Raw genomic sequence first — 22,054 nt, forward strand, 5'->3', positions numbered from 1 at the left:
CAGGAGCTGGCAAGATTTTTGTTTCACTGGGGAAGACCCACCTTTATGACAGCCAGTGAGGGTCGCCCGGAGGGGTCCTCCTGGAGGCTGGAGGAACCCTCCGAGGGGCACCAGCACAGGGAATGGGCTCACCCGGAACCAGCTCTGCGCCTGTTGGCACAGCTGTCCCACCAGTGCTGGATGCGAGGTAGCGAAGAAATGGAGTCTGGCCAGAAGTTCTGTATACAGGACACTTCTCTCTGCAACGGAGGGGAGACACTGGTTATGGGGAGGGACACTGCTTCCCTGGGTCAAGTCTCTCATCTTATCATCCTTTCCTGCTCCCCTTTCTGCTGGCTATAAACCACCTGGTGCACTTGTAGGGACAAGTGTGTCTGGAGAACCTTTGCCCATGCTGTTCCCTCTGCCCAGAATGCTTCCTTCCCCTTTTCTTTTCTTTTATTTCTTTCATAAATTAAAAAAAAATGTTTTTTGTCTTTTGTCTTTTTTTAGGGCTGCACCTGCGACACATGGAGGTTCCCAGGCTAGGAGTCTAATCGAAGCTGTTGCTGCCAGCCTATGCTAGAGCAACAGCAATGCCAGATCCGAGCCTCATCTGCAACCTACACCACAGCTCATGGCAATGCCAGATCCTTAACCCACTGAGTGAGGCCAGGGATCGAACCCACAACTTCATGGTTCCTAGTCAGATTTGTTTCCGCTGCACCACGATGGGAACACCTCTTTCTCCTTCCTTCCTTCCTTTCTTCCTTTCTTTCTTTCCTTCTTTCCTTCTCAATATGGCTGCACCTGCAGCACATGGAAGTTTCCAGGCTAAGAATTGAATTGGAACTGCCCCTGTAGGCCTAGGCCACAGCCACAGCAACATAGGACCTTTAACCCACTGAGTGAGGCCAGGGATCAAACCTGCATCCTGGTGCATCCTCGTTCTTAACCTGCTGAGCCACAGCAGGAACTCTTCCTTCTCCTTTTCTCATGCCAATCATCCCCTCATCTTCATCTTAACTCAGAGATCACTTTGGTAAAAAGCATTCTTCAAAAACCATAATTTGAAAAGATACACGCACTCCAGTGTTCATTGTAGCACTATTTAAAGTGGCCAAGACAAGTGCCTTCTTAGCACATTGGGCATTCTCATAATTAAATAGGCAAGACATGGAAGCCACCTAAATGTCCATTGAAAGATGAATGGATTAAGCAGAAGTGGTATGTGCACATAATGGAGTACTACTCAGCCATACAAAAGAATGCCATTTGCAAGAACATGGATGGACCTAGAGATTCTAGTCAGACAGAGCAAGACAAGTACCATATGATATCACTTTGAAGTGGAATCTAAAATATGATACAAATGAACTTATCTATGGAACAGAAACAGACTCACAGACATAGAAAACAAACTGATGGTTACCAAAGGGGAAGGGTAGGAGGAGAGGAATGGACTGGGGCCTTGGGAATGGCAAAAGCACACTTTTGTATATGCAATGGATGGTCAACAGGGACCTGCTATATAGCATAGGGAAATCTACTCAGTGTTCTGTGATAACTCATATGGGAATGAATATATGTATATGTATGCCTGAATCACTTTGCTGTACAGCAGAAATTCACACAGTATTGTAAGTCAACTATACTTCAATAAAATTAAATTTAAAAAAGCAGTCTTCGGCCCATCCCTCTAATCCCTGCCCATCCCCCCTAGATCAGGTCCTTATCACAGTTACAATTTGATTTTTCTTTGTGTTCATTTATGTCATGGCCTAGTCTCCCCCTCTAGCACCCTAGACCTTGGGTTTCCCAAGAACAGAAATGATATCTCTCCTATTCATTGCTATGTTCTGAGTGCCAGAACAAGTGTCTGCTAGAGAAATCACAGTCATTACATCAGTACTTCATAGTTACTAAGTGGGTTAATGTCTAGTGGCTGCTGTAACGAAAAAACCCAAGGGGCTTCAAACAACAGAACTTTCCCTTCTCATGGTTCTGGAGGCCAGAAGTCCAAAATGCAGGTGTCAGCAGGGCTGTGTTCTCTCCAGGGGCTATAGGGGAGGATTGTTCCTGGCCTCTTCCAGCTTCTTAGGGCTCTAGGCATACTTGGCTTGTAGCCGCATCACCCCAATCTCTTTGTTTTAATATTTTAATATAATGTTAAAAGGCTATACTCCATTTACATTTATTACAAAATATTTGCCACATTCCCCGTGTTGTAAAATACACCCTTGTAGCCTATCTTACACTCAATAGTTTGTACCTCCCACCCTCCCACCCTAGGCTGCCCCTCCCCCCTCCCTCTCCCCGCTGGTAACCACTAGTTTGTTCTATTTCTGAGTCTGCTTCTTTTTTGTTGTATTCACTAGTTTGTTGTATTTTTTAGAATGCACATATAAGTAATACCATAAAGTATTTGTCTTTCTCTATCTGACTTATTTCACATAGTGTAATGCCCTCCAAGTCCATCCATGTTGCTGCGAATGCAAAAATTTCATTCTTTTCTTATTTCCATTGTCTATGTATACCACATCTTCTTTATCCATTCATTTGTTGATGGATACTTAGGTTGCTTCAATATCCTGGCAATTGTAAATCAGGCTGCTATGAACACTGGGGTGCATTACTGTTTGTTTGTTTTTTGGTCTCTTTTAGGGCCACATCTGCAGCGTATGGAAGTTCCCAGGCTAGGGGTCAAATGGGAGCTGCAGCTGCTGGCCTACACCACAGTCACAGCAATGCCAGATCTGAGCTGCATATGCAAACTATACCACAGCTCACAGTAACGCCAAATTCTTAACCCACTGAGCAAAACCAGGGATTGAACCCGCATCCTCCCAAATAGTAGGTAGGTTCTTAACCCACTGAGCCACAACAGGAATTCCGAATATATCTTTTTGAATTAGCGGTTTTGTTTTTTTAAAGGCATTTAGCCAGGAATGGAATTGCTGAATCGTATAGTAGTTCTCTTTGTTTTTTTAAGAGAAACCTCCATACAGTTTTCCACAGTGGCTGCACCGATCTACATTCCCACCCATATTATACTAGCAAGTCACCCCAACCTCTTCCTCCATCTTCACCTGTCCTTCTCATCTGTGTGTCTCTGTGGTTTCCCCTTTTTCTGTTTCAAATCTTCCTCTGCTTCTGCTTCTACTTCTTTTTTTTTTTTTAGTTATTCTCAGATCTTTATTTAAAAGTCCCATCTTCCATTCCACCAACTCTTTTGCTTGGGTGCTGCCTTTGTGGGAGCCTTTGCAGCAGCCATTGCTGTCTTTTTAGATGCTTGCTTAGCTTTTTTTGCTGCTTTGGCAGCCCTGATAGCTTTTCTCTTTGAGCCTTCCTAACTTCAAGTTCCTCTTGGCCATTATGTCAGCAAGAGATGCATCAGTTACAGCCCCCTGGAATATGACTGCATGACGGGTTCTTTTCTTTTGAATCTCCACCAACTGTCCCTTTTTGGGCTTCCTTCTGTAGAGAACAGTCCAGTTGATCTGCCGAGGATAGCGCTTCCCGTGTCCTGGGTAGATCTTGTGCCTGCTGAAACGGCACAGCTCGACCGTCATGGCTGCTAACGCCGGGGAGAAGGAAAGAGGGCGAAGAGCTCCCTCTGCTTCTTTCTAATAAGGATAAGCGTGATTGCACTGGGGGCCCACTTAGATGATCCAGGATAAATTCTCCATCCCAAGAACCTTCATTTAATCACATTTTGGGGCCATATTAAGGAATAGGAGCAGGTTCCAGGGACTAAGAAATATATATGGGGGGACAGATTTTTCTGCCTCCCACACAGAGGTATCCTCATTATTACCCCAAGTGTGTAAAGGGGGAAATAGGGACATGGAGAGGCTAAGCAACTTACACAGGTCACATAGTCAGTAAGAGGTAGATATCCGACCCCAAAAATTCAATTCCAATGCCAAGCGAAGACCAGGGACACTGAAGGCAAATAGTTCATTTTTGTCCCTGTTGTTGGGCATCTTAGGTGTGGGGCCTGGGACACTGGTGGCAATGCTTTGTGCCTTGGTTTGCTGGTGGGTAGAATGGGGCAGGGCTGGGGCCAGGGGTGAGTGCCCCCTCTCAGGACAGGTACAAAATTTAAGGTGGCACCAACAAACTTGACCATCAAGAAAAATACATATATTTTTTCAATGGCCATCCCCCGAGGCATATTATGGAAGTTCTCCAGCCAGGGATTGAACTTCAGCTGCAACTGTGACCTACACCAGATCCTTTAACCTACTGTGCAGGGGTCAGGGATCGAATCCACACCTCCACAGCGACCTGAGCCACTGTAGTGGGGTTCTGTTTTGTTTTGTTTCTTTTTTGGCTGCCCTACAGCATGTGGAGTTCCCAGGCCAGGGATCAGATCTGAGCCGTACTTGCGACCTAAGCCACAGCTGCAACAATGCAGGAACCTTAACCCACTGTGCTGGGCCGGGGATTGAACCCGTGTTCCAGCGCTTCCAAAACACCGTCGATCCTGTTAGGCCACAGCGGGAACTCCTGTAGTGGTATTCTGAACCCCACTGTGCCACAGCAGAAACTCCAAGAAAAATACTATTTTAATGCAATATTTAAAAAAAAAAAAAAAATCAAACACATGCCCCCTCAAACCATGATGAACAAAAATATTAGTTTTTCAAATAAAAATGTGGTCAGAAATGGCACTACACCAAGTCATCCTGAGGCCTGAGGCAATAGGAGAAATCCAATAGGATTTTAAAAGCGGGCAGAAAGTGCTGGAATGTGGTAAAAAAAAGCATGGCTCAGCTGCGCCATCTGGTGGTGACATTCATTCCTACACCTCCTCCTTGCGGGGCGCTGTCAGGTAAAGAACATGCTGTGATTTGGGCTTGTAAATCTTCCCTTAAACTGGGCTTGGGTGCCTAAGCCTCTTTTCCTGGGAAATCACTCCTTCTGAGGTTTGAAACTCCTGGTGAGCATGAATCCACGAGAAAGGAATAACTGATCATGGGCATCAGCATCTTCCACTTGGCTGGGCTCCTCAGTGCACTTCAGCTCTATCCCACATTTTACAGATAAGGGAAGCAGAGGCTCAGGGCAGAAATGGCTCCTCCAAGGCGGTTCCTGCCAACAACATTGGTGCTGTCACATGCCAGTAATTGGGACCTCGGATGGCACCAGGGGAACAGGCTCTGCATGAATGGATTCGCAAATTTTACCCAGCAGCCCTCGGTGGGAGGGTTGACAAACAGCCCCATTTAGCAAATGGGAAACCTGAAGACTGCAAGATGGGACATGAAGGGGTAGGGATGGGGTGGTAAGGAACTTACAAGGTCACCTTGCTCGTAAGTGGCAGAGCTTCATTTTGAATCAACATAGCGGGACTCAAAATCCATGCTTTTTTTTTTTTTTTTTTTTTTTTTTTTTTTCTTTTTAGGGCAGCACCTACAGTATATGGAAGTTCCTGGGCTGGGAATTGAATTAGCTGGAGCTAAGGCCTAGGCCTCAAACCAATACAATACCAGATTCTTAACCCATTTAGCGAGGCCAGGGATCAAATCCGCATCCTCACAGAGACAATATCTGGTCCTTAACCTACTGAGCCGTAATGAGAATTCCTCAAAATCCATGCTCTTGGACTGGTCTATATGATAGGGGGTGGACATTTGGCAGGAAGCAGAGCAGATAGATGATGTGAAAGAAAGTCAGCAAAAACAAAACAAAACAAAACAACTGAGAAATTCCCGTCATGGCTGAGTGGTTAAGGAACCTGACTAGCATCCATGAGGGTGCAGGTTCAATCCCTGGCCTCAATCAGTGGATTAAGGAACTGGCATTGCCATGAGCTGTGGTGTAGGTTGCAGATGTGTCTCGGATCCCACATTGCTTTGGCTGTGGTGTCGGCAGGCGGCTACAGCTCCGATTTGACCCCTAGCCTGGGATCCTCCATATGCCTTGGGTGCAGCCCTAAGAAGACCAAAAAAATAAAAATAAAAAATAACTGAGAGTTAAGATAGATGGAAACAGCATGCAGTGATGGAATATGCAGGGGGTGGGGTGGGGTGGGTGGGTATCCAGCCTCAGTATGGCCAGAAGGGATGTAAGAATTAAGCACCTTTGTAAAACCCTTTCTAGGGAGTTCCCTAGTGGCTTAGCTGTTAAGGATCCAGCATTGTCATTGCTATGGCTCAGGTCACTGCCATAGTGGTGGTGTGGGTTTGATCCCCGGCCCAAGAATTTCTGCATGCCACAGGTATGGCCAAATAAATAAACCCCTTATAAAAGCCCTCAAATCAAAAATAGCTGGGAAATGTATGATAAAAAAAAAATCCTGGCCACTTCACATTCATTAGGATGGCTATTTTTTTTTTTTTAAATCAGAAAATCACAAGTGTTGGCCAGGGTACAGAGAAATAGAACGTTTGTGCATGGTTGGTGGGAATGTATGCAGCCACTATGGAAAATGGTCAGGCAGTTCCTCAAAAATCAAACAAGGAATAACCAAATGATTCAGCAACTCCACATCTGGATATATATCCAGAAGAACTGAAAGCAGTGTCTCGAAAAGATATTTGCACACCCACGTTCAGAGCAGCATTATTCACCATCGCCAAAAGGAAGGGACAACACAAGGGTCTACTGATGGGTGAATGGGTGAGCAGAATGTGGTTCATTCACACAGTAGAATATTATCAGCCTTTTAAAAAAAGGAGGAAATTCAGAGTTCCCATAAGGGCGCAGTAGAAACAAATCCAACTAGGAACCATGAGGATGCGTGTTCGATCCCTGGCTTCGCTCAGTGGGTTAAGGATCCGGTGTTGCCATGAGCTGTGGTGCAGGCCAGCAGCTGCAGCTCCGATTCGACCCCTAGCCTGGGAACCTCCATATGCCATGGGTGCGACCCTTAAAAAAAAAAAAAAAAAGACAAAAAAAAAAAAAAAGGAGGAAATTCTGACACATGCTACAACACAGATGAACTTTGAGGACCTTATGTTAAGTGAAATAAGCCAGACACAAAAAGGACAAATACTGCATGATTTCATTTGCGTGAGGTCCTCGGAGTGGTCAAATTCATAGACACAGGAAGTAGAAGGTTGGGTGCTACAGACTGGGGGTGGGGGCCGGGGAGTTAGTGTTTAATAAATAGAGCTTCAGTTTGAGAAGATGAACAAGTTCTGGAGATGGATGCTGGGGATGGTTGTGCAACAATGTGAATGGACTTAATACTACTGAACTGTGCACTTAAAATGGTTGATTTTCTGTTACATATATTTTACCACAAACTTTTTTTTTTTTTTTTGGTTTTGATATGATTTTTTTCCTTCCTTCCTTTCTTTCTTTCTGTCTGTCTGTCTTTCTTTTGCTTCTTAGGGCCGCACCCATGGCACATAGAGGTTCCCAGGCTAGGGGCTGAATCCGAGCTACAGCTGCTGGCCGACACCACAGCCACAGCAACATGGGATCCAAGCTGTGTCTGCAACCTACACCATAGCTTACAGCAACCCCAGATTCTTAACCCACTGAGCGAAGCCAGGATCAAACCTGCAATCTCATGGTTTCTAGCCAGATTCGTTTCCGCTGCACCACAACAGGAACTCCTGATTTTCATTTTTTTTAAAGGAATGCAAGCACTCCATTTCCTCGTTTATAATCTCTATTCCAAGACAGTATTTTAATAAGTATCTTTTCTGTTATTGGATCCAAATTCATAAGGATAATTGAAGTACGGTCTTATCAGCAAGAGTTAAAAATCTACTTTTTCAGAAAGAGGAGGTAAATCCTTATTAACCTTATTAAGATTTTCAGAATCTTATGCTATACTGACATGATTTGGGGTTAGTTTTTTTTCCCTAAACTTAAGGTTACAAAATTCTGTTGCAAATACATCACAAAGAAATTCTAGACCACTTAATGCAGAAGTTCCCATCGTGCCTCAGTGGTTAACGAATCCGACTAGGAACCATGAGGTTGTGGGTTCGATCCCTGGCCTTGCTCAGTGGGTTAAGGATCCGGCGTTGCCGTGAGCTGTGGTGTAGGTTGCAGATGAGGTTCGGATCCCGAGTTTGCTGTGGCTCTGGTGTAGGCCAGCAGCCACAGCTCCGATTGGACCCCTAGCCTGGAAACCTCCATGTGCCATGGGTATAGCCCTAAAAAGACAAAAGGAAAAAAAAAAAGAATTGTAAAAAAAAAAAAAAGAATTGTTGTAAAATTGGGTTGTGATGATGGTTGTACAGCTATAAATATAATAAAATTCATTGAGCTTTAAAAAAAATGGGCAAAAGATCTAAATAGACATTTCTCCAAAGAAAATATACAGATGGCCAGAAAACACATGAAAAGATGCTCAAAAAACACATTAACATTGCTAATTATTACAGAAATTCCAACCAAAACTACAGTGAGGTACCACCTTACACCAGCCAGAAAATGACCATTATCCAAAAGTCTACAAACAATAAGTGCTCAGAGGGTGCGGGGGTGGGGGGAGGAAACCCTCCAACACTGTTGGTGGGAATGTAAATTGGTGCAACCATTATGGAAAACTGTATTGACTTTCCTCAAAAAAGCCAAAAATAGAACTACCATATGATCCAGGAATCCCATTCCTGGGCCTCTATCTGGAGAAAACCATAATTTGAAAAGATGCATGCATCCTAATGTTCATTACAGCACTATTTACAATAGCCAAGACACGGAAGCAACCTAAGTGTCTACCAACAGAGGAGTGGATAAAGAAGATGTGATACATATATGCAATGGAATATTACTCAGCTGCAAAAAGAATGAAATAATGCTATTTGTAGCAACATGGATAAACCTAGAAATTATCATACTAAGTGAAGTTAGACAGTGAAAGACAAATATCATATGATCTCCCTTATATGCTGAATCTAAAAAAAAGATACAAATGATCTTATTTGCAGAACAGAAACAGACTCACAGACTTTGAACAACTTAATGGTTACCAAAGGGGACAGGTTGGGCAGGGAGGGATGGACTGGGGGTTTGGAACTGGTATATGCACACTGGGGTATATGGAATGATTGGCCAACAGGAATTTGCTGTACAGCACAGAGAACTCTGCCCAATGCTCTCTGAAGATCTATGTGGGAAAAGAATCTGAAAGAGAATGGATGTATATATACATATAACTGAATCACTTTGTTGCACAGCAGAAATTATCACGACCTCGTAAATCAATTATGTTTAAATAAAGCTTTAAAAAATGAAAAAAAAAAGAATCCAATTGCAATGGCTCAGGTCCCTACAAATGTGCAGGTTTGATCCTTGGCCTAGTGCAGTGGGTTAAAAGATCCAGCATTGCCGCGGCTATGACACAGATTCAATCTCTGGCCCAGGAACTTCCATATGCCACAAGTGCAGCCAATTTAAAAAAAAAATGTAGGGATGGCCAACAAACACATGAAAAAATGCTCAACATCGCTGATTATAAGAGAAATGCAAATCAAAACTACCATGAGATACCACCTCACACCAGTCAGAATGGCCATCATTAATAAATGGCCATCATTAACAAGTGCTGGAGGGGCTGTGGAGAAAAGGGAACCCTCCTGCACTGTTGGTGGGAATGTAAACTGGTACAGCCACTATGGAGAACAGTTTGGACATACCTTAGAAATCTATACATAGAACTTCCATATGACCCCGCAATCCCACTCTTGGGCATCTATCCGGACAAAACTCCACTTAAAAGAGACACGTGCACCCACATGTTCATTGCAGCACTATTCACAATAGCCAAGACATGGAAACAACCCAAATGTCCATCGACAGATGATTGGATTTGGAAGATGTGGTATATATACACAATGGAATACTACTCAGCCATAAAAAAGAATGATGACATAATGCCATTTGCAGCAACATGGATGGAACTAGAGAATCTAATCCTGAGTGAAATGAGCCAGAAAGACAAAGACAAATGCCATATGATATCAGTTATAACTGGAATCTAATATCCAGCACAAATGAACATCTCCTCAGAAAAGAAAATCATGGACTTGGAGAAGAGACTTGTGGCTGCCTGATGGGAGGGGGAGGGAGTGGGAGGGATCGGGAGCTTGGGCTTATCAGACACAGCTTAGAATAGATTTATAAGGAGATCCTGCTGAATAGCATTGAGAACTATGTCTAGATACTCACGTTGCAACAGAAGAAAGGGTGGGGGAAAAACTGTAATTGTAGTGTATACATAAGGATAACCTGACCCCCTTGCTGTACAGTGGGAAAATAAAAAAAAAATGTAGGAACGTGTTTTCTGTTGTTACATTAAGTGTCAACATAATTTCCCTGATTTTTCCTGAAATATTTCCTAGGTAGCCCTTTCTAGAATAAGTTGCCAGGCCAATGTGAGGGGACAGGCACGGGCTTGGTAGTTTTCACTCCTAAGCTCTCCCAGGTTCAATTCAGAATTCTAGAAGCTGGAGCTGGGAGAAAACCCACAGGTGTAGACTGGAAAGGGGTGGGAATTAATACAAATCCAGCTGGCAGCTCAGTGAGAAGAGTGGGCTTCTAGCAGTCAGTGCATGGTGGATCACCTCCCCACCCCCCAACCCAACTCACCCATGCCTCGGAGCTCCACGGCTGGGCGGCACAGCTGGAGGGCTTCCCGGACCAGGCTGACCTCAGAACAGTCCACGTGAGGGGCACACAGGTCAAAGTCATCCAACAGGCCCTCGATGCCCCCTGAGATGCCCCGGCAGGAAATCCAGTTCATATTACCTGTGGGGAGAAGATGGAGATTAGCTATTGGGAGCATGCATCTCCTTCCAGTTCATTCTGGAGGTCAGGGGGTTCTCACCTCCCCACTTCTCCTGGGGACTCTCACACTTCTGACATTTGGGGCTGGGTCATACTCTGCGGTGGAGCCATTGTGCAGGGTGTTGAGCAGTGTCCCTGGTCTCCACCCATCAGATGCCAGTAACACTGCCTCAGTCATTATCATCAAAACCATGAACATTGCCAAGTGTCCCTTGGGAAGCAGAATCACATCTAGTTGAAAATCATAGGAATGAATAGATGGATGAATGGATGGATGGAGAGATGGATGGATGGAGAGATGGATGGAGGGATGGATGGATGGAGAGATGGATGGATGGAGAGATGGATGGAGGGATGGATGGATGGAGAGATAGATGGATGGAGAGATAGATAGATAGATAGATAGACAGACAGACAGACAGAGAGTATCTCTCCCTTTCGAAGGTGGAGTTTCTCACCCTCTGCACTATCAACTAGCCCTACACACCAGCAGCACCCCCTCCCCCTCTTGTGACAACCAAAATACCTACAGACATCACCTAGTGTCCTGGGCGTGGGGGTGGGGAAGGTGGTGCAGATCCACCCCTGTTGAGAACCAGCGCCTTAAGAGGAGGCAAGGATTTTGAGGATTTTGACCTTCCCCTTTGTCAGGCTCCAGAAGGTGGGAGCACAGCAGAAGTTCGGGGACCCGCTCAACCCCCTCCAAGAGGGGCATGGCCCTTACCCAGCACCTCCTGCTTCAGCTCCTCAATGCGGCCCGAGTGGAGCAGGTGATAGGGTAATTCCTTCAGCTTCCGCAGGTTCGCAACTGCATCTGAGAACCACAGAGGCTGAGGGGCCACCTGCAGAGGAGGAAGGGGCTGGGAGCCAGGCCAACCCAAGCTCACACATTCATGCCACAAACATGAGCCAGGCTGGGCATCTGGTGATGCTGGGGTGGGGGGACACAATTCCAGACAGAGATGCCCACACACAAGCTGGCCTGGGACCGGAGGCATTTGGGGCTCAGGGAATCTGAGGGGGCGTAGAAGCCGGGCCTCACAGGATAAGTAGGAGTCTGTCTATTGAAATATGTCAGAAACAATGGCATTTCAGAGCCAGGGGACAGCATGTGCAAAGACCCAGAGGTGGGAGAGAGCGGGATGAGAGTTTGGGAAAGGCTGAATTATAAGACACAGTGGAGGAATTCCTATTGTGCCTCAGCAGGTTAAGAACCTGACTAGTATCCATAGAGATGAGGGTTCAATCCCTGGTCTTGCTCAGTAGGTTAAGTATGTGGCATTGCTGTGGCTGTGGTGAGGGCTGACAGCTGCACTCCTAGCCTGGGAACTTCCATATGCCATGGGTGCAGCCCTAAAAGGAAAAAGGAAAAATAAAAAAGGGTATTTCCTTGTTGTTATGGAAGATGTTGCTATGGTTATGGAAGATGGGAACTAAGGGAAGTGTCTGAGGGAACTCTCCATACACTCATGGCAACTCATCTGAAAATCTAAAATGATTTTGAAACTAAAAGGGGTTTTTTTTTGTTTATTTGTTTTTTGTTTGTTTGTTTTGCTTTTTAGGGCCACACTCAAAGCATATGGAGGTTCCCAGGCTAGGGGTCGAATCAGAGCTGTGGCTGCTGGCCTACACCACAGCTACAGCAATGCCGGATCCTTAACCCACTGAGTGAGGCCAGGGATTGAACCCACAACCTCATCGTTCCTAGTCAGATTCGTTAACCACTGAGCCATGACGGGAACTCCTGTTTACTTGTTTTTAATGGCTACACCCACAGCATACGGAAGCTCCTGGGCCAGGGATTGGGTCCAAACTTCAGTTGTGACCTACACTGCAGCTGTGGCAATGCCAGATCTTTTAACCCATTGTGACGGTGATTGAACCTGAGCCTCCGAGGTGACCTGAGCTGCTGCAGTTGATTCTTAACCCACTGCACTATAGCAGGAACAACCTGAAATGAAAAGCTCTTTCCATTTTGAAGTGTTACTTCTGCCTTAGAGTGAAGGGAGCATAGAGTAAAGAACAAGTAATCAAAAAGGGAGGAAATCACAGACGGCTTCCTGAAGGAAGAGGCATTTGAGCTGAGCCTTGAGGGGTTTGAGAGGAAAACAAAACAAAACAAAATAAAACCCAACCCCCCACCAAAATCAACAAACTCAAGGGTGTTGCAAGCTAAGGATGCCAAGTCTTAGAGCTCCAGGGCACAAAAGAAAGACTGGAAGGAAATGTGTGAAGAGTAACCCCCTGGCCTCAGGAAGGGGAGTGTGGGAGCAGATCTCCCCAAGACTAGGGGAATTGTGGGTAGTTTTGATTTTACTGTTTGATCCTCTCTGTGTTCCCTAACAATCACACGTTCCTCTCCTAAGTGGAAAACAAAATAAGTGTTATTTTTCAAAGGAGCAATGCTATGGGGGAACTCATAACTGGGAATGGGGTTGTGCTGGAAATTCACAAAGGAAAAAGTTAAATCCCTACACCCAACACACACACAAAGCGGAGAGGAAGCTAGTGTATCTCAGGAAGAACCAGAGTGTAGCAAATTAAAACTCAGGGCAGCAGGACTTTAGGATATGCTTCTGAATCACGTGGTTTTGTTTCCTTCCCTGGAAAGTTGTGGGGGCATATATATTCCTCATCGGCTGCTCCCCACCCCCCAAGTAATGTTCAGGGGCTGAGGGGACATGGCACTCTCTGTGGGAAGAGAAGGGAAGGCAATCCGGAGGATGGAAATGAGCGAAGGAAGGAGGCATGGGGTCCTAGCCAGGCAGTCTCTGCCTTGCGAGCACTGCATGGAGGCTGTGAGTGGGGGGCAGGGTCTCTGGACAGCTCACCTTGCGGTCCAGGTTCAGGGGTTTTCCCACGAGTGGCAGGGTGATGAGCTTCTTGGTGCCCTGGCTCCAGGCCCCTGAGAAGAAGTCAGCCAAGACTCCGTGACTCTTGGCTTTCTCGGGCACAGACAGGTAGCGCTCTTGGACCACCTCGGCCAGCTGTCTGCAGAGAGGAGACATGGGCTGATGGGCCTGGGCAGTGTGCCAGCTCCAAGGTGGCCACTGGCCTTCCAGGAGGCAGTTCCCCAAGGCAGGTCCAACCTAAACCGCCTTCCAGATCCTGGCTGGCTCAGCTGACTATCTATACTACTCGTCGCCCCCTAGTTATCTCTAAATCGGCCCATCTTACTTTTATTTCCCTAAATAAATATTTAAAAGGAACAATTGGTAAACAACAAGGACCTACTATAGAGCACAGAGAACTACACTCAAAATATCTTTCAATAACCTACAATAGAAAAGAAATAGATAAAGAATATATATACATATTCCTGTATAGATAACACAAGCTCTTTGCTGTACACTTGAAACCAACACAACATTATAAATCAACTATACTTCAATTTTTTTAAAAAGGAACATTTGGAGTTCCACTGTGGTGCAACAGGATCAGTGGCATTTCTGAAGTGCCAGGATGCAGGTTTGATCCCTGGCCGGGCACAGTGGGTCAAGGATCCAGGGTTGCTGGAGCTACAGCATAGGTCACAGCTATGGCTTGGATCTGATCCCTGATCTGGGAACTCCATATGCCTTGGGGTGGCCACAAACAACATAAAGTAAGTTACCTGATGACAGCAATTTCACTTCCTGGTTATATACCCCAAAGAATGGGAAAATAGGTGTTCAAACAAAAACTTATACACAAATATTCATAGCACTGGTCACAATCACCAAAATGTAGAGACAGCCCATGTGTCTATCAATGGATGAATGAATAAACTAAATGTGGTCCATCCACACAATGGAATATTATTCAGCCATGAAAAGGAATGAAGCCTTGATACATGGTATGATGTGGATGAATCATGAATATTATGCTGAAATAAGCCAAACCCCAAAGACCACAATGTATGTGATCCCATCTGTATGAAATGTCCAGAATAGGCACATCCATAGAGACAGAAAGCAGATCTATGGTTGCCAAGGTCTGGGGGAGAGGGAAGGATTGCTCAAAGTTTCCTTTTAGGGTGATGAGAAGTTTCTGGAAGTAGATAGAGGTGATAGTTGTACCACATGTAGATATGCTCAATGCCACTGAATTGTTTGTTTTCAAATGATGAATTTTATGTGATGTGAATTTCTCATCAATTTAAAAAACAAGTTAGTTGTGTTAGAGCTGGTGGTGTAGAGAGACACTTGAAGGCTTCACTAAGTGGATTGATTCCCTGGGAATGGGGAGCAAAGAAGGATTTGGAACAAGGAGGAGCCTGGTCAGTGAGTCCTCACTCTTAGGGTACCACCCAAATTGCATCACCAACACACTTGACCCACCTGTGAGCGATGGCCAGGAGCAAGAAGCCATCCACTGGCCGCCTGGCCAAGCAGATACCCAGATCTCGACGAAGCCTCACCCACAGCAGGGGTGGGAAACGCAGCAGCTCCCTGCTGGGCGGGGTCCAGTCCTGGTACACAGCTTGCAGAACTTCATCATCCAAGGACAGGACATCCTTCAGCTCTGCCTCCGAGAGCCCATGCCTGCAGGGGGTGGGACAGGCATTGGAACACACCTGTGTCTCCTGCATTTGAAAGACACAGAAGCCGTGGGAGGGGTGGATGTGGCCAGCTCTATGGCATCCTGCATGCCACCAAAGGGTTCACCATGGGGATGGGCATTTGGACAGTGCCCATGCCCAGCTGTACCAACATCCAGTTACAGTTGTACCCATCCAATAGAATGTTTCCTGATCTTCTCTTCTCATACACACCTACAAAACCCTGAATTGTCTCTTTCCAGATCTCAGACAAGTTGGGTGACATAAAGAGGGAAAGAGAACCTAGGAAAATAATGTGAAAACCAACTGTTCCCCTGTGCCTACCCTGTTTCTTTGCCTTGGAAAGAAAGTGACTTTTCCCCCTCTTTATTTGCTGCCCTTTGGCATACGGAGTTTCTGGGCCAGGAATCAGATCTGAGCTGCAGCTGTGGTAATGCTTGATCCTTCAACCTGTTGTGCCAGAGGGGGATTTCCTCCCCCCCGACTTTTTTCTTTGGTCGCACCCATGGCATGCAGAAGTTCCTAAGCTAGGAATCAAACCCATGTCACAGCAATGACAATGCTGGATCCTTAACTGCTACACCATCAGAGAACTCTAGGAAGTAGCTTTAAACAGGATAAGCATTGACATTTTGAACAAGCCTTGAAAAGACTTTGTAATACCTGTGAGCATTTGACTGGAAATACTGCAAGACTTGCCTGCAAATTTCCTTGGCATTGGAGAAAAATCAGAGTTCACTGCAGCCCCAGGGAGAGAGGAAGGCTGACTTCTGCATACAGGGAGTACAAACACCATGTGCATATGTGTTTAATTCTCTGATATTGATCAAAGTCTTCATTTCAATCAAAACAAAATCAAACACTTGCCACATTCATCACATATATAGAATACCCGCTCACTTGGAATTTTCTGCTGTCCAGCAAGGTGGATATTAACATTAGTATCCTCTGAGATCTCTTCCACTAAGGTTGTCTCATCCTTGACAATCATTTCTATGTCATTGGTGGTGTTCTCCACATTTCCCCCTTTAGGGCAGCCAGGCAATCTCCCTAACCTGCTTTTCTCCTCTTGACAGGTCTTTCCAAACCAGAATTCCTGGGAGCCATACCACCAAGGTATACTTGATAGCATCAAAGTGTGGTCCTGTGTTTCCTCAAAAATTTCCTATTTCATGAAGTTCCTACCACGGTACAGTGGGTTAAGAATCCAACTGCAGGAGTTCCCATTGTGGCTCAGTGGGTTATGAACCTGACTAGAAACCATGAGGATGAGTGTTCAATCCCTGGCCTCACTCAGTGGGTTAAGGGTCTGGTGTTTCCATGAGCTATGATGTAGGTTACAGACGAGGCTCAGATCCTGCATTGCTGTGACTGTGGCCTAGGTTAACAGCTGCACCTCCCTTTCAACCTCTAGCCTGAGACCCTCCATATGCTGCAGGCATGGCCCTAAAAAAGGAAAAAAAAAAAGAAAAAAAGAAAAGAAATCCAACTGCAGTGGCTCAGGTCACTGTGGAGGTGTGGGTTCAATCCACAGTCTGTCAAAATGGGTTGAAGGATCCAGTGTTGCCACAGCTGCAATGTAGGTTGCAGCGGTAGCATGGATTCAATTCCTGGCCCAGGAACTTCCATAGGTCGTTGGTGTGGCCATTTAAAAAAATTCCTACCTCAGAACAGAATCTTCTTTCTTACCCTTCAATACACCCTCAGTACAACATAGGCTTGGATCCTCTCCTTGTAGTTTCAAGCACTATGGCTTGTCCACCTGATCAAACTGGCACATCCTAGCAGCATTTGACATGGATAGTCCAGGGAAAAACAGCCCCATGCTTCTCTGGCATCAGAAGGCTCTCTGGGCAGAAGCCAGGCTAATGTGTTCATTCTCAGGGAAGCAGATGGCTGCATCCTGGAAGGTCACTGACATCAATCAAGTATTGGCATGTTTGCTTAACTACTATTCACAGAGGGTCATCTCTGTACTGACCCCTGGAGGACAAAGAGCTAGACACCTATGAAGCTTATCTTCTGGCACAGAGAGCTAGATAGTAAAAGACAGGAAAAAAAATCACAAAGAGGTTAAGTAACACCAATAGGTAGGAAGAAGATCAAACATGTCACATGAAGGAAAGTGACAAGGTGTGGGGCAGGGGAGAAATGGTGCTCGGAGCAACTTGGTCCCTCTGAAAAGATGCCACTGGAATTGGCACTGTGCAGGAAAGAAGGAGCCAGTGTGAGAAGATCTAGGGCCAGGCTGCTCCAGGCAGGGGGATGGGAAACAGCCAGATCCAGCAGACCTCGGTAAGGAGTTTGGATTCTTTTCTAAAAGCAATGGGAAATCACTGGAAAGGTTTAATCAGGGCAGAAACTCAGTCTCAGTTATAATTTTAAAATCTCATTCTAGACAGGTGTTCACACTAGAACTTAGAGACTCATGTTCAGAGCAGAACTAGTCACCATTGTCAAAAGGTGGAAACAAATCAAATGTCCATCAACAGATGAATGAGATAAAAAAAAATGTGGTTGCTATGGACTGAATATATGCATCTCCCCCAAGTTTATATGTTGAAGTTCTAATCCCCAAGGTGATGGTATTAGGAGGGGGGACCTTTGGGAGGTGATTAGGTCATGGGGTGGAGCCCACAGAAATGGGATAAGTGTCCTTGTAAGAAACCTCAGGATGCTCCTTGTCCATTCTGCCTGTGAAGTTCTAGTAAAAAATGACTATCTATGAGCCGGGAGGCAGGCTCTCACCAGAAACTAAATCTACTGGTGCCTTAATCTTAGACTTCCCAGCCTCCAGAAGTGTAAGAAATGGATCATTCATAAGGCCTTATGGTATTTTTGTTATAGCAGCAAACATGGACTAAGACAGGGTGTATCCATATGATGAAGTACTATTCGACATTAACAGGAACAAAATACTGATACACATTGCAACGTGGATAAACCTTGAGGAAATACTGAGTGGAAGAAACCAGTCACGAAAGACTGCATATTGTATGATCTCATTTACATGAAATGACAAGAGCAGAATCTATAGAGATAGAAAATAGATTCCTGGTTGTCAGATGCTGGGGAAGGAGGGATGGGAGGGACTTCTAATGGGGAAAGGATCTCCTTTCAGAAATGATGGAAATGTCCTGGAACTAAGATAGAGGGGATTCCAAGGAAGATATGCAGATGGCCAACAAGCACATGAAAAAATGCTCAACATCCCTGATTACTAGAGAAATGCAAATCAAAACTACCACGAGATACCACCTCACACCAGTCAGAATGGCCATCATTAGTAAGTCCACAAATAACAAATGCTGGAGGGGTTGTGGAGAAAAGGGAACCCTCCTGCACTGTTTGTAAGCTGGTACAACCACTGTGGAGATCAGTATGGAGATACCTTAGAAATCTATAAATAGAACTACCATATGACCCAGCAATCCCACTCTTGGGCTTATATCCGGACAAAACTTTCCTTAAAAAAGACACATGCTCCTGCACATTCATTGCAGCTCTTCACAATAGCCAAGACATGGAAACAACCCAAATGTCCATTGACAGACGATTGGATTAGGAAGATGTGGTATATATACACAATGGAATACTACTCAGCCATAAAAAATAACTAAATAATGCCGTTTGCAGCCATATGGATGGAACTAGAGACTCTCATACTGAGTGAATTAAGTCAGAAAGAGAAAGACAAATACCATTTGATATCACTTATATCTGGAATCTAATATAAGGCACAAATGAACCTTTCCACAGAAAAGAAAATCATGGACTCGCAGAATAGACTTGTGGTTGCCAAGGGGGAGGAGGAGGGAGTAGGGTTGTTGGGGAACTTGGGGTTAATAGGGTTAAACTATTGCCTTTGGAATGGATTAGCAATGAGATCCTGCTGTGTAGCCCCGGGAACTATGTCTAGGCACTTATGATGGAGCATGATAATGTGCAAAAATAGAATGTGTACATGTATGTGTAACTGGGTCACGATACTGTATGGTAGAAAAAAAAATTGTATTGGAAAATAACTATTAAACAAAAATTTTAAAAAACTTAAAAAAAAAGATAGAGGGGATGGTTGCACCACACTGTGAATGTACTAATGTCACTGAATTGTAGCATGTTAAAAATTTAATATTATGTATGTGAATTTCATTTCAATTAAATAATCTCACTCTGATAAATGCAATGAGGAATCCTGAATTGCTTCCAGGTCCAGTGAGAATAACTAGTGAAATCCAAATCAAGTCTGGAGGTGAGTTCATAGTCAGGTACCAATGTTGATGTCCTGATCTTGACAACGATGTGGTGGTTATGTTGGATGTGAACATAGGGGGAAGCTAGGGGAAGGGTCAATGGGAACTCTGTTCTACCTTTGTGTCTCCTATGTCAATCTAAAATTATTCCCAGAGTTCTGGTGGCCTAGTGAGTTAAGGATCTGGAGTTGTCACTGCTGTGGCATGGGTTCGATCCCTGGCCTGAGAACTTCCTTGGGCATGGCCAAAACAAAAAACAAACAAACAAACAAACAAAGAAAAAACCCCAAATTATTCCCAAATAAAGGTTTATTTAAAATTTTTTCTTGGGAGTTCCCATTGTGGCTTAGTAAGTTAAGAACCCAACTAGTATCCATGAGGATGCAGGTTCGATCCCCAGCCTTGCTCAGTGGGTTAAGGATCTGGTGCTGCTGTGAGCTGTAGTATAGGTCACAGATGCAGCTCAAATCCTGCATTGCTGTGGCTGTGGCTGTGGCTGTGGTTAGCAGCTACAGCTGTGATTTGACCCCTAGCCTGGGAACTTCTCTGTGCTGCAGGTGTGGCCCTAAAAAGCAAAAAAAAAAAAGAAAAGAAAAAGAAAAAAGAAAGTAAGAAAGGGAGGGAAGGGGAGAGAGAGAGAGAGAAGGAAGGAAAAGAAAGAAAGAAAGGAAGGAAGGAAGGAAGGAAGAAAGGAAGGAAGGAAGGAAGGAAGGAAGGAAGGAAGAAAGAAAGAAAGAAAGAAAGAAAGAAAGAGAGAGAGAGAGAGAGAGAGAAAGAGAGAGAGAGAAAGAAAGAGAGAAAGAGAGAAAGAAGGAAAGATAGAAAAAGAAAAACATACAGGGAGGGAGGGAGGAAGGAAGGGAGGGAGGAAATTTCTCATTCTTGCCTCTCTGGGGAAGGGGCTTGTTGGGGAATAAACACAGAGTCATGGAGACAAGTGAGGGGCTGGGGCCCATGTTCAGGGGGAGACAGGAATGGCCCAGGATAAGATAGGGATGGTAGAGATAGAAAGAGTGATTGGTTCAGGGTGTTTTGGAGGCAGACCTGAGAGGACTTGCTGATTATAGAGGGAGGAGGGGTGTGGAAGGAGAGGGAACAGGCATGACTCCTGGTTATACAAAAGGCAACCTCATTACTAAAAATGGGGAACTCTGGATGAGAGCAGGTTTGGGGGCCAGAGCCTTTGCTAGACACAGTCATGAGCTACCATCTTGTTTGCAACACACCCCCACCCCACCTCAGCCCCTGGCAACCACCAGTCTCTTCTTTGTCTCTGTAGATTTGCCATTTTTGGACATTCTACACAAATAGGATCATACTTCTTACAATCTGCGGTTAATACTGACAACTCCCTGTCTGGGGGCATGCCTCAACCTGGTCTTTCTTCAATAGCAAGAGTCTAACATAGGGGGCAGGAGATGCAGTAGGGACATAAGAGCAGGTGAAGACCTGTGAACAATCCTGAGTGGGTGCCATTTTCCTGTCATCCCCAAAGCTGCTCACTGCAATCAAGGACCTGCCCCTCTTTGTACCTCCTCATCCAAGTTTGCAGCTGAGTCTCCAAATTCAGCTAGAAGAAGGCAGGGCAGAGAGTGTTCCTCCATTTATCAGTTGGAGACACTGAGGTTTGTGTATTCATGTCCCTGAATGGCCAGGGGAAGAGGAATTCAATTCTACCCATGCTCTTGAAAATTTTGTGTCTCATCAAGTCTAGAACTAAGATGTCCAATATAGTCATCCCCAGCCACACATGGGCATTTAAACTCATTTTAAAAATGAATAAAACTTAAAATCCTGCTGCTGGGTTGCATAAGCTGCCTTTCAAATGCTCAATTGCCACGTGTGGCTTGTAGTTCCCACATTGGACAATGAGATACAGAGCACTGCTCTCATTGCCAATGTTCTATTGAACAATGCTGGAGAGACTGGGGGACATGTCCACAGTCACAGCTGAACCACTAAGTTGAGAGCCTTTTTCCATCCCCAAAGACGCCTCCTTGACGGGATCCACATGGGACCCACTTTCCCTGCACTGCAGACCAGGCCCTTCATGTGAGGTCACACAGCTCTGCCTTTGATTGTGGGTGAAGGACTTTGTCCAGTGGTGTACCTTTGCAAGCATGATCTCATCAAGCTTTCCAGCAGCAGTACAGAGCTCATCTTCTCTCCCAGTCACCCCCTCTGAACAGAGGGGGCTTAGAGAGGCCCTAATGAATGCCTAGCACAGCATTTCTCAGCCTCCCACTGTTAACAATAAGGGTTGGATCAGTCCTTGTCATGGGGATTGTCCTGTACTTCATAGAATATTTAGCAGCATCCCTGGTCTCCACCCACTAGACGTCAGTAGCATGATAAATGGATAGATAGATAGACAGGCAGATAGATAATAGACTGATAGATAAATAGGTAATAGGTAATTAGATAGATGGATAGACAGATAGATAGATGATAGTTTATACACATATGTAGATGGAAGGATGGGCAGACAGACAGGATAGATTATAGACAGATAGATATAGGTATATAA

At 45.0% G+C, this 22,054-nt stretch overlaps 1 protein-coding gene across 10 annotated transcripts in view; it reads right to left on the reverse strand.

Moving 5' to 3' along the window:
* NWD1 (NACHT and WD repeat domain containing 1) overlaps nt 1-22,054 on the reverse strand; it is a 109,536-nt gene that overhangs the window by 51,779 nt on the left and 35,703 nt on the right. For 8 of the 10 annotated variants that reach the window (XR_014837443.1, XR_014837444.1, XM_085012474.1 and 5 more), the window contains 5 exons: nt 15,054-15,257; nt 13,566-13,725; nt 11,459-11,576; nt 10,537-10,695; nt 42-239 (listed from right to left, as the gene is read on the reverse strand). Coding sequence is in view for 6 of the 10 variants with exons in the window: in XM_085012474.1 (XP_084868600.1) it covers nt 42-239; nt 10,537-10,695; nt 11,459-11,576; nt 13,566-13,725; nt 15,054-15,257 (839 nt within the window). In the remaining 4 variants the exon portion in view is untranslated. Of the gene's footprint in view, nt 1-41; nt 240-5,358; nt 5,889-6,313; nt 6,743-7,940; nt 10,696-11,458; nt 11,577-13,565; nt 13,726-15,053; nt 15,258-22,054 lie in introns of those variants that run through there. The other 2 variants (XR_014837446.1, XR_014837445.1) reach the window with 2 other exon arrangements.

This window comes from Sus scrofa, chromosome 2, assembly GCF_054392235.1.
Source record: "Sus scrofa isolate SSC_HxYL_T2T_F1_AM1 chromosome 2, Sscrofa_HxYL_maternal_Yorkshire_Landrace_v2.0, whole genome shotgun sequence".
NCBI lineage: Eukaryota > Metazoa > Chordata > Mammalia > Artiodactyla > Suidae > Sus > Sus scrofa.